This window comes from Indicator indicator, chromosome 30 (assembly GCF_027791375.1).
Source record: "Indicator indicator isolate 239-I01 chromosome 30, UM_Iind_1.1, whole genome shotgun sequence".
NCBI lineage: Eukaryota > Metazoa > Chordata > Aves > Piciformes > Indicatoridae > Indicator > Indicator indicator.
The window spans coordinates 6,942,830-6,961,304 of NC_072039.1; the positions used below are offsets into that span (position 1 = coordinate 6,942,830).

General features: G+C 51.7%; 1 protein-coding gene and 2 non-coding genes across 3 annotated transcripts; 1 reads left to right on the forward strand and 2 right to left on the reverse strand.

Moving 5' to 3' along the window:
- Positions 1-4,059: 4,059 nt before the first annotated feature.
- On the reverse strand, positions 4,060-5,436 carry LOC128976915 (C-C motif chemokine 5-like). Its single transcript, XM_054394319.1, has 3 exons — positions 5,364-5,436; positions 4,763-4,874; positions 4,060-4,147 (listed from the first exon to the last, which is right to left on the reverse strand). The coding sequence occupies exons 1-3, from the start codon at positions 5,434-5,436 to the stop codon at positions 4,060-4,062; spliced, it is 273 nt and encodes a 90-aa protein (XP_054250294.1).
- A 3,702-nt stretch (positions 5,437-9,138) lies between these two features.
- Positions 9,139-9,210, forward strand: TRNAE-CUC (transfer RNA glutamic acid (anticodon CUC)). Its single transcript has one exon. It is a non-coding gene; the product is annotated as a tRNA-Glu (tRNA).
- A 1,959-nt stretch (positions 9,211-11,169) lies between these two features.
- Positions 11,170-11,251, reverse strand: TRNAS-UGA (transfer RNA serine (anticodon UGA)). The gene has a single exon. It is a non-coding gene; the product is annotated as a tRNA-Ser (tRNA).
- Between the last annotated feature and the right edge of the window lie 7,224 nt (positions 11,252-18,475).

The window sequence follows — 18,475 nt, forward strand, 5'->3', positions numbered from 1 at the left end:
GCTCCTGACTGCTCTGCTAGGAGAATGATTTGGCACAGGCTCTCCCTCAATCCCAGCAGGGTGCCCATGCTCCCCTGGCACAGCAGGGTCCTAGCAGAGAGGGTCAGGGCTAAGCAGAGTCAAGATGGGTCAAAAATCTTCTCCCACTCTAAGGCTTGTCATCATCAGGGAGAGACAAAAGCCTGCAGAGGTGCAGGGCTTCTCCACAGTGCTGTGAAACATGGAAACAGAGCAGAGGAAGGGAATGCTGGAGGTCTTCACTCCCCCAAGGCCATCCCAGCTCCCCCACATCTGCTGCACACTTTTGTGTTGAGGAGATGATTTTGGTGCACCAGAGGAACTTCAGAAACTGAAAACAGTCCCTGATCTGGGGCTTTGCACACTGGGAGGGGATGGAGGAAGGATGTTGTGATGAGAGAGAAGGTTGTGGGGGGGGGTCTGAGGTTTGCCCCAGGGCCAGGGTGCAAAGGACAGGCTGGAGGGGCAGGAGGACCCAGCACTGCAGCTGGCTGCTCTCTGGACAGTCCCTGGCCAGGAGCCCAGGCACTTGTGGGAATTTCCCTCTCTAGCCTTTCTGTTTTCAGTTTCCTCAGTGAAGCTCCAGCAGCAGCAGCCAAGCCATTTCTGCTGCAGGAGCCTTGCTCCCCCCCATCCCTGACCCATCTTCCCTGGCATGAGCCAGGCACTGTGAGGGCAGGGGGGGCAGTGGCAGCACAGCCTGGCTGTCAATGTTGGCCCATGGGGCTGGCAGAGTGCACCCAGAAGGTCAGAAGGCCCTCAGGGTGCCATGGGCAAAGCAGCTGGTAGCCCACTTCTCTCTGGTGGTCTTGGGGTCATGAACCATGTGGCTGCCCCCTTTGGTTGGTTTGAACTTGGCCTCATGGCTCAGCCTCTTTGAGTTCTGTCTTCGTGACTGATGCTGGCCATGGACTGATGCTGGCCAGAAGCCTTTCTGCTAAACCCACCCCTGTATACATCCCATCACTGGTGCTTCCCTGTGGGAAGTGGGGGCTGGATGGAGCAGTGCTAAGCACAAGCATGGTCTGTGTGGCCACTTAGCTCCTGATGGGAGCATGAAGGTCTCTCTGGTTCAGCCTTGTGGCTCTCCTTGTTGCTGCCCTCTGCTCCCTATCTTGCTCTGCTCCAGGTGGTTCTGCCTCTGTCTTTGGGTTGGTTTTTCATTGCTTTAAGGAAGAAGACCTCATGCTGGTGACTTGTAATGTCTGAGGAACAGGCATGACCTGCTCTGACTCCTTGGTCTGCAGCATGACCTGCCAGGAGTGCTTATTCTCCACTTGCACACATCCATGTTGTGTCCTCTCCTGGTCAGATGGATTCAGTCCTGCTCCCTAAATGCCTTCCATTGTTGTACACATCCATGTTGTGTCCTCTCCTGGTCAGATGGATTCAGTCCTGCTCCCTAAATGCCTTCCATTGTTGTACACATCCATCCTGTGTCCTCTCCTGGTCAGATGGATTCAGTCCTGCTCCCTAAATGCCTTCCATCGTTGTACACATCCATGTTGTGTCCTCTCCTGGTCAGATGGATTCAGTCCTGCTCCCTAAACGTCTTCCAGATGCCCCTGGCACAGCTGTGTGCTGCTCTTGGGAAAGGCTTCCCAGGAAGCACATGAAGGACACCACCAGCAGCTGCCAGCAACCAGATATTGTGTGGACACAGACCACACAGGAAGCCTTTGGTTCAACCCCACAAATCTTTCTCCTTCTTGGAACCAAGACTGGGACTTGTTGGGGCATTATCTGGGACTGGCCATCAGTCAGTCCTGGCAAAGAGAGATGGCTTTCCAGTTGCAAGGAGATGGCTGAGAAGGACCTGCCCATGCTGACACTGGGATCAGCCCAGCAGAGAGAGGATGAGAGGTTGTTCCTGGTGTGCTCTGGGGTGCAGTTTCCCCATCTGTGAGGGACAGCAATACTTCAGAGCTTGCTGTGAAGTGCTCAAGGAGCCCTGTGTGGAAGCAAGAGCAGTTCAGTCTGAGGCACCAGCTCTTGGTGCACAGACATCCTGAAGCTCCCTCCATTGCCTGCTGTCACTGGGAGGATGCTCAGCCTGGCAGAGTGGGAGCCCTCAAGGCTGCCTCATCCTGGTTGCTGAGAGCCTCCCCTGTGCCCTTGGGCTCTGGGAGGTTTCTGCACCCATTCCCTGCACTGGTGCAGGCAGACTCACACCCAGGCTGTGAAGAGCTCCAGGACTGGTGAGAGCTGTGGCCTTGACCTCTACCAGAAATAGAGATGTTGATACAGTTCATAAAGAACTGCAATAGAAAATGCTGGTTAATAAACAGGGAGACCTGTGGAGAGATGATGATGAGCAAGGGGAGACCAGGAGGCAACCTGAGCATTCGCAGAACACTCTGGCACCAATGGGCTTGAGAGTGTTCTATGAACACTGTAGAAATGTGGTTTTCAGGGTCACACTGGTTTGCTTGCTCCTAATTATGGGGGATCATTTGTTGCTAGCAATGAAAGGGGGAGGGGGGGGGGGAGAAATTACTCCCAGGGGTGATGAGTAGCTCATTTAGTGAGGCAAAAGGTCCTGGAGGTGAAGATTTGACATGCACAAGCTGTCAGGCAGTGATAATCTTGTCCAAGGGCTTCTGAACCTTTGCTTCAGACAGGTCTGATGGTGACAGCCAGGAGAGCAAAGGTCCTGTCCTGCTCTGCAGAGCTTCAGCAGCAGGGAGGTCAGACCCAGCAGTCTCATTCTCTACCCACAGAACCATCAGCTGCTTTGAGACGCAGACCACAGGCTGCTGAAGTGCTTCTTGCTGCAAAGACCTCTTGTGCTTTTTAAAAACAAATTCAGGTTTCCTTCCCACAGCAGCTGGAGAACAGCAGAGAGCTGGTGCTGGCCTTTTGCAGTAAAGCACTAACAGAAGGTGCCCAGAGCTGAGCACAGCTCAGGCTGATGCCCCACAGGAGCCTGTGCTGGGGATGTGGTCCTGGCTGGCCAGCCCCTGAGCCACTCTCCTTTGTGCTCACTGCAGGGACACTGCTGCACCCCCAGCCTGGACTTCCAGGCATAGAATCACAGAATGGTTTGGGTTGGAAGAGACCTTTAAAGGTCATCTAGTCCAACCCTCTGCAGTATACAGGATCATCCCCAGCTAGAGCAGGTTGCTCAGAGCCCCATCAAGCCTGACCTTGAATGCCTCCAGGGATGACCTCTCTTTGTCACATCTGCTGTGACAAATCCAGTGGGACCAACTCCTGGCCTTGGCCTCAGATATGATGGGAGCAAAGGGCTAGGGAGGGGTCTGACTTCCAGGGAACTGCTCTGGCTTCCAGGGAAGAGCCCTAGGATTTGCAGGATTTGTAGTGGGGCTGCTGCTACAGTGCTGGGAGCATGGAAGCAATGCAGAAGGGAAGGGTTTAAGGGCTAAGGAGGCTGAGGCATTTCCAGCTGGGAAGTTGGATTTTTTCCCCTGGTTGTAGAGGGGTTCCATCAGCCCTGTTTCTCCAGGTGGGAGGAGATCAAGCTTTTCCAGAGCTGGCACAGAGAGAATAAAATAATCTTTATTCCTTGGCATCAGCAAGAGATAGCATTTTGAGAACAAGGTGAAGAATGTGGTTCCACAATGAGCATCCTGTAAGTAACCAGCAAACCACATCCTCTGCTGTGGAGACAGATCTTACACCATCTATTGTCCCATGGCAGAGCTCAGCAGCTGACTTGGAAGTCAGCCTGAGTTTACATAAAAGCTCTCAGACCTCATTTCCAAAGACCACTGGGGATAAAATTCCTCTCCCATTCTAGCAGTGAAGGCAGAAGGAAGGGACAGTTTAGCCACATGTCACACAGCAGGCTACACCGAGGCAGAGCTATGAGGCCAGGAGGTCCTCAGCATCACAGCTGCCCACAAGGGTGGCTGAAAGATCATGGAGAAATGGCACCATTGCAACACAGAAGGAACTTTAAGGGTCCTGAGTGACTCAGCAGGTCCTGGGGCTCAGCAGCAGGATTTCTAGGCCTGTGCCAAGGCTCAGTTTCGTGATCTGGCAGGACTCCTGCAGCACAGAGACCTCAGCTCCCAGTGCTCACTGCAGCTCCAGGGCGTTCACATATTCCTTCACCCACCTGGCAGTGGGGTTGGCACAGACCTCTCTGTCCTTCCTGGTGATGAACCTGGCAAGTCAAGCAGGGAGGGGTTACAGCCTCAGAGGAGGAAAGGGACATGAGGGTCACCTTCTGACCTGCCCTGTGGTGAGAGCTGGCTCCCAAGGGGGTAAGCTACCCTCCAAGCTCCCGTCTCCCAAACCCCCAAGTATCAGGGTGTTGCAGAGCCTGCTAAAACCCTGAGGGAAGGGAGAGATTAAGGTCCCCTGGGAGAACTTCCCTATGCTCAGATGCTCCTGGCCATGTTCAGTGTGGTGGGGAGCCTGGAAGCAGCATGTGGGCAGCTGGCACATCAGGAGCAAGTCTCGTGGGTGGGACATCATGTGCACTGGGCTTATCATCACTAGGAGGTCCTGCTGGCCACATGGGCACCTCCTTTCCCACACCTTATTCCCAGCACCAGGATGGTTCAAGGAGACCAAGGAGACCACTTATTTCTCAGCAGAGGAGGGTGAGTATTCACATGCTGTCCAGGGCAGCTGCTCCCATGGTAGCTGCTCCCATCCCTTACTCCAGGTGTGGTTCCTCACACCATCATGCAATTTGTCCAGCTGGACATGAAACAAAGAGCCCAAAGGCTGGCAGAGCCTTTCCTCAGAACCCTGAGCAGGAGCTGGTACTTACACAACTGCTGGCTCTGAACACTTGCTGCTGGTGTAGAAATAATCCTTCACATGGCTCTGGGGCAGCTTTCGTGTGGTGTAGCCGAAGCAGCACACAGTTGTGTCAGGCCCAGCTGGAAGAGATTAGGAAAGCCAGCAGCATGAGTGTCACTCAATAAACTGCACATTCCCCAGCCAAGAGCAGGGGCAACCATCCCCTTAATCCCCTGTGGAGCCCTCTCTTCTTCATGGTTCTCCAGAAATGTCAGCAAGAACTTGCTGTGGACACCAAGGTTCAGTTACAATCATTGCTGGGATGATTTGTTCAATGTTTTGTGGTCACTTCCAATGATAAAAATTCCCTCTGGTCACCTTGGGACTATTCCTAAAGCCCAGCAACAGAATTAGGGGAGAGGAAACCTGAAAACTTTGATAGTTGCCAGTAAAATTCATCCCTACGATGAAAGGGTGCTGGAAAGCCAGATCAGTCCTAAGAAAGCAGAAGAAGCTATTCACAAAGGTTTCCAACCTTTGCAGTTAACTTCTTCCAGTTCTGCTCCAGAGTTACTTCTAGGCAGAGCAGAATTCCACCCTGAGAGAGCAGAGAGAGACGCTGCACTCACCTGGAGCAGGGGAGGTGAAAGAAAAGAGAGCAGCGATGAAGATGATGGAGAGGCACACTGCAGAGACCTTCATCGTGGACAGAGACGAGCTGCAAGGGCAGAGGCAGGAGCAGAGCAGATTCCTCCTGTGTCTGATGGGAGGTGCTGTCCCAAGCCCTTTTATAGGGTGGGTGGTCAGCTCTGCCAGTCAGATTTCAAGGCAAAGGCTTGGGGTTTCCAAAACGTAGCAGAGCTGATGTCATGGCACCTCTGCCTCAGAGTGCTGAAACAAAAAAGGAAGCAGCGGGTCCAGGAGACACCAGAACAGCTTCTGGGTGAGGTGAGGCAAGGCTGAGCAAATCAGCACAGGCAGGAGAGCTACACTGACCCAGACAGGATATGTAGCCACCCTTGAGCTGCACATTCACACGTAGAGCCACCACCATGACTGCAGTACTCCTCAAACTCATCTCAGCATCCCCACTGAAGGACCAGGAGGGCCTCAGCTCAGTCTCCTTCTCAAAGACCCAAGCCTTGAGGACGAAGGTGCTCAGACCCTCAAAACAGCTTGGAGGCAGCACAGGTCCAGCCAGGTGGTCCTTGATCCCATGGTGGGTCTGAGATATGCCCCAGGTGGGTGCAGGAGGGGCACCCTCAGTGTGGGCAGCATGGGCACACACTGAGAAAGTGCAGGCACCAAGGATGGTTGGCACCCTGGAGACTGGTTACAGATTTGTGCTGGCAGCCTTGGCACCATAAAACACAAAACCCCAAAGCTGTGCTGCCAGGATCTCCAAATCCCTCCTGACACCCCCCAGCATCAGCCAGTAAGGGAGTGCCTACCTGGGATGCCCAGCTCAGTGTCTGACTCTACAAATGCCCTCTCCTCCCAGACACAGTGGGCACACACGAGTGCCAGCGTGGGTTGTGTACAAGATGGGCTGCAGAAGGTGGAGCAGGAGGTTCCCCTGTATGGGCAGTGGAGAAGGAGCAGCTCTCATGCAAGTGTGTGCCCTCATTCCCCTGTGCACACTCACAGTCATGGGGCTCATGGTGCAGTCCCACTTCCAGCTCCCTGGCACTGCCCTTGCCACGAGGTGATGGGCTCTCCAGGATGCCCCAGGGAGCATTTTCCTTTTCCATCTCCCTCTTCTCAGCAGCAGGCACCAAGTTTGCCAGCTCACAGCCTGTGATTTCTCTGTGGTATCTTCATACCCAGCTCCCAGCTGCCACTCACGAGGCACCATGAGCTCAGCTCCCTGGGATTTCCTCTCTGCCCCATGGCTCCAGTAATGCATGAGGACCACAGGGCAATGCTGCTCTGCTCTCACTCTCCTTCCTCACCTCCTCCTTGTGCTTGGGTGTATTTGGGCTGCCTCCCCACAATGTCCTTTCACTGCAATGTCCACATTGATGGGACCCACTAGTGGTGCAGGAGGATCCTTGTGGGCTGTGCCAGGGACCCTGCTGGGATAGGTGAGTTCAAGGCCTTCCCAGCTCATCCTGCCAGCAGCCATGTTCATGGAACTGGGAATGCTGGTGTCCTGGGGAGCCTGAGGTCCTGTGCCTTCAAAAGCATTGGAAGGAGCTGGAGATGAACCAAGTGATTGATGCCACAAGGTCACAAACACACAGTGGTGGCATTTTGGAGCAGCACAGCAAGGTGGTAGCAGATACTCAGGGCTTGCAAGGGACAAAAATCTCATCTGGAATTTGGCAAGGGACATCCCACTCTCTTGGGGATGGGGAGAGGGATTGTTTATTGCTGGTCCCATACTGTGTGGATTCCAGCATGGCAGGTAGCCTCCTGTTCTGGCTTATTTCTGTGTCTATTGCTCGTGCCCCAGATCCACCAAGGTGATGTCTCAGCCCTGCCTCCTTTCTCCAGCAGCAATTACATTTTGTACCAAGCCTTGATGGGTCCCTGATGCCCCAAGGCTGTTCCTGGGGCTGGGACTTCTCTTTTGAAGTAAGTTTTTACATCTCCCCCCAAGGTGCTCACCACAGGGATCCTCACACTCCCGGGCTCCAGCAGGCTCCAGCAGGCTCCAGCAGGCTCCAGCAGGCTCCAGCACTCTTTCCTTGTGGTCTTTGATGGGGTGGCAGTGATTCATGTCCCCTTCCTCTGCCATCCCAGACAGAGCTGCCATGGGACGTGCAACTGGACCTGTTTTGGGGTGCTCAGATCTACTGGCAGAGGAAGGAACTGTTACTGTCTGTGACAAAACATCTGACAGGTGCAGAGATCTAAGAAACCACAAGGAGGTGACACTGTCCCGACCGCAAGGCTGCTGGGGCTCACGCTCTCCTGGAGCTTTCCTGGAGCCTAGAGGCAACCGAAACCATGACATCTGCGTTTCCTCCCGAGAGCAGAGGGTGGCTGAGCCTCAGCCCAGCACAGCTCCCTCTGCCCCCATCCCAAGGGATGACATAATCCCCTGGGGCCGTTGCACAGCCCAGCCCTTGCTCCTCACTCGGTGGGCTTGGCTCGGTGCAGGTGTTTGGAGGTGTGCTCTGCAGCCCTGACCATCACAGCAGAGATGTCGGAGAGTTTGGAAAGACGCCAGACCGTTCTTCATGGCTCCATCCTTGCTCCAGGTTGGCTCTGCTCACCTCCTCATCCTACTCTGCACTCCTACAGAGCTCCACGCTGACTTCTTTTGCCCTCTCCTGCTCACTGCAGCTCCTCAGGGAAGGGTGGTGGCAAAGGCAGCAATCAGTGGCTGGGATCCCCCAAGCATTGCAGAGAAACCTGGGAAGACATTGAGGCATCACAGGGATGGGGGAGCTTGATGCCAGATGTCCCACTGTGACCCCAGAACATCAGAAGGGCTGTAGGGGGAACCATGGGGACTGCTGGGGCTTGGCTTCAGATCACAGAATGATTTGGGTTGGAAGGGACCTTTAAAGGTCATCTAGTCCTACCCCCTGCAGTCAGCAGGAACATCTTGAACTAGAGCAGGTTGCTCAGAGCCCCAGACAACCTGATCTGGAGTGTTTCCAGGGGTGGATCATCTACCACTTCTCTGGGCAACCTGGGCCAGTGTTGCGCCACCCTCAGTGTCAAACATTTCTTCCTTCTCTTCAGTCTAAACCTCCTCTCACTTATTTTAAAGCCACCTCACCCTGTCACAACAGACCTTGCTAAAAAGATTGTCCCCAACTTTTTTATAGCCTCCCTTTAAGTACTGGAAGGCTACAACAAGTTCTGCCCCTGGAGCCTTCTCTTCTGACCAACCTGACTGAGGCTGACCAACCCCAAATGAGCTGCAGTGACCACTTTAGGGAGCTGGTTGAGGCAAGACAAACCACAAAGAGGTTTCCCCTGCCTCTGACCCTGCAAGTCAGAGAGTTTTTCTCTCTGCCCATGTACATCTCCTCCCAACCACACATGAGCTTCCAAAGGAGCACTGAGACCTCTGCTGTCTTCTATGGGAAATGTTCCTTGAGCCCTTTCATTCATCTGCATCTCAGCCACACCTCATCCATCTGCTGAGGAGCCCACTGGTGTTTTCTGCTCAGCTGTGTGGGTGAGGCTCTGCTCTTGCACTGGTCAACCCCTGGGTATCATCCTCTGTGTCACTGGTAGAGTTGGGATGGGGTCTCTCTTGCTCAGAAGGTCTTCCCAATGGCACAGCTCTCAGAAAGGAGCAGGCATCCCTGCAAAGACCCCCCCAGAAAGGTTGTGGCATCCATCCCATCTGATCCTCTCCTTGGACTGTGGGTCCCAAGTGCTCCTGTCCCTTCAGGGCTTGGTTGATGGCCACCAAACAGGTCCATTACCATCACCACCTCATCCCTGGTGGTCTAGTGGTTAGGATTTGGCACTCTCACTGCCACGGCCTGGGTTCGATTCCCAGCCAGGGAAGGGGGTTCTGTAGTCACTGCAGGTCCCAGTCTTTTACTGGGTGCCCTTCAGCAGCTCATGGGGTTCAGGAGCTCCCATACCCAGTGCATGGGGCTGGGGCAGGGATGGATGAATTTTGTTGAGTGGTAACAGCCTCTTGTCCCCCTACTGCCATCAGGTTGCACCTCCCAGCAGAAAGGTACCCCAGGTGGAGGACAACCAGGAGGAGGCTGTGGTGGGATGCAGGGAGCAGGGTGACCCATGTGTGTGGGGTGGGGTGACCCAGTTGTGTTGGGTGGCCAAGTTGTGTGGGGCAGACATGGTGTGGGGGAGGTGATGCTGTGTGGGGAGGACATGATGCGTGGGGTGGTGATGTTGTGTGTGGGGGTGATGCTGTGTGGGGGTGATGCTGTGTATGGGGGTGATGCTGTGTGGGGGTGATGCTGTGTGTGGGGGTGATGCTGTGTATGGGGGTGATGCTGTGTGGGGGTGATGTTGTGTGTGGGGGTGATGCTGTGTGGGGGTGATGCTGTGTGGGGGTGATGTTGTGTGTGGGGGTGATGCTGTGTGTGGGGGTGATGCTGTGTGGGGGTGATGCTGTGTATGGGGGTGATGCTGTGTGGGGGTGATGCTGTGTGTGGGGGTGATGCTGTGTGTGGGGGTGATGCTGTGTGGGGGTGATGTTGTGTGTGTGGGTGATGCTGTGCGTGGGGGTGATGCTGTGTATGGGGGAGATGCTGTGTGGGGTGGTGATGCTGTGTGGGGTGGTGATGCTCTGTGTGGGGGTGATGCTGTGTGTGGGGGTGATGCTGTGTGGGGGTGATGCTGTGTGGAGTGGTGATGCTGTGTATGGGGGTGATGCTGTGTGTGGGGGTGATGCTGTGTGGGGGTGATGCTGTGTGGAGTGGTGATGCTGTGTATGGGGGTGATGCTGTGTATGGGGGTGATGCTGTGTGGGGGGGTGATGCTGTGTGGGGGTGATGCTGTGTGGGGGTGATGCTGTGTATGGGGGTGATGCTGTGTGGGGGTGATGCTGTGTGTGGAGGTGATGCTGTGTGTGGGGGTGATGCTGTGTGGGGGTGATGCTGTGTATGGGGGTGATGCTGTGTGTGGGGGTGATGCTGTGTGGGGTGGTGATGCTGTGTGTGGGGGTGATGCTGTGTGTGGGGGTGATGCTGTGTGGGGGTGATGCTGTGTGGAGGGGTGATGCTGTGTATGGGGGTGATGCTGTGTATGGGGGTGATGCTGTGTGGGGGGGTGATGCTGTGTGGGGGTGATGCTGTGTGGGGGTGATGCTGTGTATGGGGGTGATGCTGTGTGGGGGGTGATGCTGTGTGTGGAGGTGATGCTGTGTGTGGGGGTGATGCTGTGTGGGGGTGATGCTGTGTGTGGGGGTGATGCTGTGTGGGGGTGATGCTGTGTGGGGGTGATGCTGTGTATGGGGGTGATGCTGTGTGGGGGTGATGCTGTGTGTGGGGGTGATGCTGTGTGTGTGGGTGATGCTGTGTGGGGGTGATGCTGTGTGTGGGGGTGATGCTGTGTGTGGGGGTGATGCTGTGTGGGGGTGATGCTGTGTGTGGGGGTGATGCTGTGTGTGTGGGTGATGCTGTGTGGGGGTGATGCTGTGTGTGGGGGTGATGCTGTGTGTGGGGGTGATGCTGTGTGTGTGGGTGATGCTGTGTGGGGTAGTGATGCTGTGTATGGGGGTGATGCTGTGTGTGTGGGTGATGCTGTGTGTGTGGGTGATGCTGTGTATGGGGGTGATGCTGTGTATGGGAGGGATGCTGTGTGGGGTGGTGATGCTATTGCAGGATTACTTCTGGTGATAAGAGAGGTGCAGGGTTTGCTCCCCTGGACATTGCCTTGTCCATCTCCTAAAGGCAAGGAGGCCTTGGGAGATGAGTGCCAGCATGAGAGGTCTGTGTCCGTCTGTCGCTCCTGGGGACAGCAGCACAGGGGCTGCCAGCCAACAAAAGCTCCCGCTGTGAGCAGGACTTGAACCTGCGCAGGGAAACCCCATTGGATTTCAAGTCCAACGCCTTCACCGCTCGGCCATCACAGCAGCTGCCATGGAGCCTCTGCACATCGCGGCATTGGCGACGGCGGGGGGAGGCCTATGTCCCATCTCACCTCCTTCTGTCCAACAGGAAACTTCTCCTTGGGTGACCATCCTCAGCCTCCTTTCCTCATCTGGCAAATGTCTCAGCCTTCCCCATCGCCCTCTCCCGCAGCGTGCACTGCTCTGCCTTGGAAGCAGGCCCAGACTCCCCTAGCTGAGGCAGTCTGGACCCACCAGCCTTATGTCCTTCAGCTGGCAGGGTGAGGGTGCAGACTTCTGTGGTCTGCACCAGGTTGTTGCCTGCCTTTTGGTTTTTGGAAGAGGGGGTTTGGAGAGAGGAAGGAACGGTGACAGTCTGGAGGAGACCCTTGCTGAGCCAGGTAGTGACCTTGCTCTCTCCTTTGGAGCACAAGACTTCAATTCTTGGCTCTTCCAGCTTCATGTACTGTCCATCCTTAATGCAAAAATTTAGTTCTTCAGCTTCTAGCACACAGCCTACCTCCTGACTGGAACCTGGGACTGTATCTTGATTTATTTCCTTGCTGGATTTGTTTTGGACAGGAGATGGCAACATTCCCCACCCAATACTCAGAACTCAAGGCTCGCTGTCCCCTTCTGCCACCCATGTGCTGCCTGAAGTGCCAACTCCAACCCCCAAGTCTCAGTGGGACTTGCATCCAGCGTGCATCAACCATGAATACCTGGACTATCGTGCCCAGTTCTGGGCTCCCCAGTTCAAGAGAGACAGGGATCTACTGGAGAGAGTCCAGTGGAGGGCCACCAAGATGCTGAGCATCCCTGAGGAGGAAAGGTTGAGAGGCCTGAGGTTGTTGGAGAAGAGTTTGCAGTTTGAGAGGTTCTGCATTGGACGTGGGGAGGAACTTCCTGAGGGGGCAGCTTTGGCACAGGTGCCCATAGAGGTGGAGAATCTGCACCCAGCCCTCAGATGCTTAAAGGTATGACCACCCTAGTCACTGGTGATGGCTGATTTTTGTGTAGCAGCTGTGGAGGCAGAGGCTGGTGGAAGCCCTGAGGGCCACTGGAAGGCAGCAGGGACTCATGGCAAGCCTGGAAGTCATGGAAGACAGAGCTGCTTGCCTGATCTGTGAAGTCAGAAGACACAGCTCCCAAGGAAAACTGCAGTTCTATTTTTAGAAGTTGCTATAATTAGGCAGCAGATAGGGGTATCTCCAACCTATTCACCTGCTCCCACTTGTGTGGTCTGATCCTCCTCTAGCAGCAGGTGATTAAAAGTGGTTCATCATCATCACCTGTGCTAAGCACATGCACGTGGGAGAGGGTTGGTAGTGAAGCAGGTGCAGGTATTTAGGTACCAGCTGCTTTCTCCTGCGAATCTGGTTTGTGCCCTCAAACACTGTGGTGTTGGCCTAGGGGGTCTGTGTCTCCTGATGCAGGGTGATGACCAATCTCCCTTGTGGTGTTTTACATGAGGATCACCAAAGTGCTGCTGGAAAAGGTGAGACTGACAGAAACCACGGGCTCAAAGCATGGGTAAGAAAGTTGGGGACAGAATTTTTAGCAGGGCCTGTTGTGACAGGACAAGGGCTGGTGGTTTGAAATGAAAAGGGGGAGATTCAGATCAGAGAGAAGGAAGAACTTTTTTACACTGAGGGTGGTGAGACACTGGCTCAGGCTGCCCAGAGAGGTGGTGGATGTCCCATCCCTGGAAACATTCCAGCTGAGGTTGTTTGGGGCTTTGAGCAACCTGCTCAAGCTGAAGGTGTCCCTGCTCACTGCAGAGGCTTGGATTGGATGTCCTTGAAAGATCTCTCCCAGCACAAACCATTCTGTTATTGTGGGATTCTGCAACATCAGTGGCTCTGAAGAAGGCAGTTATCTCTGTCTGGAGAAGAAAATTTTCATGCTCACTGGGGTTGCCTGGACTTGTCAACTTCATTTAGGACATTCTGTCTTTTCTTTTTCCTAAAGGACAAGGTGTGGGAGGAAAGGGAAAATATTTACATTTGCAGATGTTCCATAAAAAGAAAATATTTAACCAGAAAATAGTTTAAGTGAAGAAAGAGATCTAGTAGGGAGCTTGCAAGTGCCTAGATGCCCAGGCTTCAGCTGGGAGAGGAGTTGGAGCTAGATGGTTTTTAAGGTCACTTCCAAGCCAAACAATTCTCTGGTTCTATGATAATGTTGTTCTTCCTCTTCAGCCTTCTTCCCAGTCTGAGATGCCTCACTCTTCTGATGTCAGCTGAGGAAAGGTAAAGGTGTTTGACAAGAGCACACAGGAGACAGGTTTCTCAGCCCACTGTAAGGATGGGCTTTGTTTTTCCTCTCTTAAGCCTTGGAGTCAGGCCTACAGGGGCCAGGGAGTGCGGAGAGCCCCAAAATGAAGCTGTCACATCTGTGAAGGTGAGACCTTCCAGCAGACAAGGCTGGACAAGAACTGCCACTCAGCAAAGACATGAGTTAGATGGAGAGAGGGCTGGCAGGCATGGAAGGAGCTGGAAGCAGTGAAGCTGGAAGGCAGGAAGCAGTCAGCAGCGTAGGAAGAAGCGAGCAGTAATGGGAAGAAACAGGAGGAGCAGTAGGGAATGAGAGATGTCCTTGGTCCTGCTCTGATCCCCAGCATCCCATTCAGAAACCATGACATTAGGATTTCAAAGAAATGTCCAAATAATTTTGTCCCTTCAAGAGGTTAATTTTAATTCTTTATCAAAGCAGGAGGTATATGTACATTTCCCCCTCTAGCCCCCTGTTTAATAGGATTACCTTTGGCATCACCCCATGGGCTCTGTAATTCTTCATGCCAAGTCCTCTGTGTGAAGTCGCTTCAGCAGATCCAATCAGGTCCAGTTCATTGCTCCACAGTAGAGAGGAAATGAATTTTTCTGGTGAGGGAAAAGCAGAGTGAATAGCTAGATCCTCCTCCCTAGCACCATCTGCAATCAGTTGTGTGCTGTGAAAGGAGTCAATGTTTTCCTGGGTCAGAGGTGGCTAATTATTCATAGCACTTTCATTTCCAGCACTGGAGGCATCATATCTCTGCCAATCATCATTCTGCTTGGGGTTTGGTTTACTTTGCATCACTCTTCAGTTTGCAAGTCCAGCTGCTATACAAACTTGGACTCTTTGTTGCTTCTCCTGGGTTAGTGCCAGTAGTTATCCCAGCTTCTGAAGAGACTGAGAAGAGGACTTTGGCACCAGTGTTGTAGCTCTCTCCCATCTTATGAGATCACATCTGTTAATAAAAGAACCAAATAGGAAGGAGGGAAGAATTAAACACTCAGTTCACTTGTAACTAGCCAAAATCCCCACAACTGAGTAGTATTTCACCAAGATGGATCAGTGTCGTCTGTTGTTTGTTTTTTAATGGCAATAAAAAGCCCAGAGAAGTGTATTAGTCAAGGTACAGCTGGGTTTGGAACTTGACTGTCTTACTTCTAAGGCTGGTATGTTCCTTCCAGTGCTTAGTGATTCCTTCTGAAGAATGTCCAGAGCTCAGGCTGTTGCAGCAACCACAGATGGGCTTACAGCATCCTTTAGGCTTGTCCCTTGCAGTCTTTGCCTGTGGGTTTACAGAACTATTCCTATATTATATTAGAAGAGTGACTGAGCCTTACTGCCCATTCACTGCAGCAAATGAGCTGATGCACTGCTAGGGATGGCAACCCAAAGAAACTCTGACCCAGCCTTGCATTTTCATGTAGTGGTGAGGTGCTCTTTGCACAGATCTGTTCAGAAAGATCTGAAGAGGGCTCCAAAGTAGGTACTGATAATTAAAATGCTAATGAGAATTGCTCCCAGTGGTATTCAATGATAGTGTTGCCAGTGCAGGTGAGATTTCAATTATCTGGCTATTCCTTTCAGAAGTGGGAAAAACGTCCTGCAATGAGTTAAGCTGGAGTTCCTAAGCCATGCTTATTTCATAGCATTTAAGTGCTGACTTTCACAGAATCATAGAATTGTCTTGGCTGGAAAAATCCTCCAAGATCATCAAGTCCCAACCTTTTCTCTAGATTTTCTCTTTTTCATTATTTTTTTTTTCTTTCTGGAGGAAAGGAGGTTGGAGTGAGACCATATTGCTCACTACAAATCCCTAAAAGGAGGTTGTAGTGAGGTGAGGGTTGGTCTCTTCTCACAGGTAACAAACAGGGCACGAAGAAATGGCCTCAAATTGTGCCAAGGAGGGTTGGACTGGATATAAGGACAGATTTTTTTTACAGAAAGAGAGGTCAGGTGTTGGAACAGGCTGCCCAGGGTAGAGGTGGAGTCACTATCCCTGTAGGTATTAAAATCTACAGACATGGTACTAGGGACATGATTTAGTGGCCACGGTGGTGTTAGGTCTATGGTTGGATTTGATCTTAAAGGGTTTTTTCCAACCTTAATGATTCTAGCCTATAATTAGTTATGCAAACTGTGTTGGATCACTTAATCCTTGCTGATGCCAGATTGGTGCCTATAATCTTTTTTTCCCTTCAGTGTCGTGTCTGCTTGTAGCTTTTAATTATCTCAGCTAAGTGTGTCTGTAGCTTTAGTAAACAGCCTTGTGGATTTCACCATAAGTTTATTCTTTTCCCAACACTCACCCCTCTCGTATTTCAATGTTGTCACACAACTCCTATGTGTTAGTCTAAATATTTCCACATATACCTTTCAAACCCTTTGAGCTCTCCCTTGATAACCAATCCCTCCAGTCCTTTTAATTATCCTTACAGTTTGTGTGTTTAATTTGTCTGTGCTGCTGCAGAACTGTCAAGAGTTTTTCCGTGGCAGTTGTCCTTGGACCGCAGCTAGCAAAACAACGTGCCAGCTTCCCATCTGTTGGGGAGCTTTCCTGTCATGTGTAGATCACTTTCAATAGGCTGTGTTCAAGCATTAGGCTGCTGCCCCCAATCCTGGTTTGGCTGGCAAGCCCATTTTCTGTAGCATCTTGTTTAACTTGTGCTGTAGGAGACCTCAGCTAAGTGAGGATGCACGAAAGCTTTGCACGCCTGTGATGGTTTGAAACTGTCTTTTTAATTTTTCTTCTCAAAGTTCAAGCAGAGAAAGTGAAAGAGTCTAAATAAGTCACTATTGGGTGTAAGAAAGCAAAATAATGATTGTTCTAAACACTTCTATTGGATAGATAGAAATGTTTAAGAACTACTACTCAAAACAAAGTAGGCACAGTCAGGGCAGCTTGCTGGGCTGTCTGGCTGCTGTTTCTTCTCTTCTGGCTGAAGGTGACACACTGACCTTGGCAAGCTAAGTTAACAACCTTTCTGCTTTAGCTACCTCTGCTTTCTGCCAGGGGGGTCTAGGGGGGAGGCCCCTGGGAGAGAGGCCCCTTGGGAAAGGTCCCCTGTGGGGGGAAGCAAAGGGAGCTTGGTTGTGCTTTTCTGTTGGTTGTATATATTTGTAAATGTTGTGAATTTTGTATATTTGTACATATTCATTGCATTTCATCATAGATTGTAGATTTTGCTTGTAAATACAGCTTTCATTCACTTCCAGACTGAGCTAGCCTGGGTATTGTTGGTGTGGGGTGAATTTCAGCTCACACTGACACAATGCCACAGCTGCTGCAGCCTGGGTTTAATTCTGTTTCCTCCCCAAAGTGCTTTTCTGATAACTGAAGAGCTGGTTGTGGTAATTGGGGAATCTGTTCTCATGGAGAAAACTTCCCCCCCTCCCCTCCCCAAAATGATTTACCAGAGGTTTGCTCTGAGCATAATTTTCTGTAGCAAAGCCTCTGAGTGACCAAGTGGTGTTGAGGGATGTGGTTTAGCACCAGACTTGGTAGAGCTAGGTAAGGGTTGGACTCAATGACCTTGAAGGTCTTTTCCAAACAAAACAATTCTATGGCAGCAAGGGTCCTTGGAGGTCAGGTAATGAACCAGGAGACATAAAAGGAATTTTAGAATTGTAGATTTAGAGAAAAAAAAAAAAAAACAACAAACCCAAGGCAGGTCTGAACCCCGCTGCTGTTACCAGGTGGCAGAGCTGTTCCCACTGCAGACAGGTGATGCAAAGCCTTCAGGCTCTGTTACAAACTTTGTCACTACACCAATGCTCATCTTGCTTGCTTGTAGCAATGATCCCTGCAGTGAATGCCCATCAGGATGAACTGGAAGATCCCCTCCAGCACTTGGGGAGCTTTTGCATCTTCAAAGTCTCTAATAATGCCTCGCTGAGGCAGGTCCTTAGTCCTCTGAATCCTGCCAGGAGAACACTAAGGTGTCCCTGTAGCAGATAAAGGTGCCTGAGGCAGATGTAGGTAGGACTATTCCCCAGTCATGTTTTTAAATTGTTTTGCCCTGGATCCAGTCATAAATTCAGCATTGGAGATTCAGCAGCTCCCTGCTGGTCACGTTTGCATTGGTTGCAAAACTAGGACAAAGCAATCGCCCCTCTCTGTGAGGCTCTTGGGATGAGTTGAGCAGCCTTACCTGACTGAAGGTTGGGATTTTGGGTTGGGGTGAAGGCTGCTGCTACCTATCTTGCTAAGTTCATGCCATGCGAAGCATGTTCTGATGGAACTGTCAGTGTGTGGGCTGCTTCTTATTCATCAGACTTTTCATTGAAGTCCATAAACCATTTGAAACAAGCTGTGAGAGCAGCAGTGAGCAATCTTGGATGAGTCTGGATGTGCTCTACCTGTTGTATCTGCCAAGAGGTAAGGCCACAGTGAAAGTGCTCCCTGGAGTGTGTTGTTTACTCAGCTTTCTCTATTATTTGCTAAAAATTCACTGCTGCTGTCAGACCTCTGGCTGGCAAAGGGAGCTGGGATGCCTTGTTGTGATCCCCAGCATACAGGAAGGTAACTGATGGCCTCACTCTTGGTGAAGCAGGGGCTGTTTGGGGAAGCAGAGGAGTAGCAGCCTTGTGTGTAGGAGTACCTGGCACTGAAGGACAGCTAGCCCACGGTGGTGCTTCAGGATATCACTGGTGAAAGTGAGTTACAAACTGGCACAGTTAATTTTTGCAGTCTTCCTCTAATCTTAGACTGATCTCTTGAAAGAGAAAATAAGAATTGCATTTGCATTCCAGATGTTGGATAAAAAGGGAAGAGACAGCTCCATGTCATGCACAAGCTTTTGTTGGCAAACAGTGCAAATGAGAATTGGATTCATCTCTCCATTTAACTTTGTTGCAATCATATAATCTCTTCAAGTTCACTCTGCAGCTTCCTTTTTTTTCCTTTTTTATTGACTTGTTCTCTCTGCAGCAGCTTCTCTTGACTCAGTCACTTGTGCTGCTGCAGGAATGGGA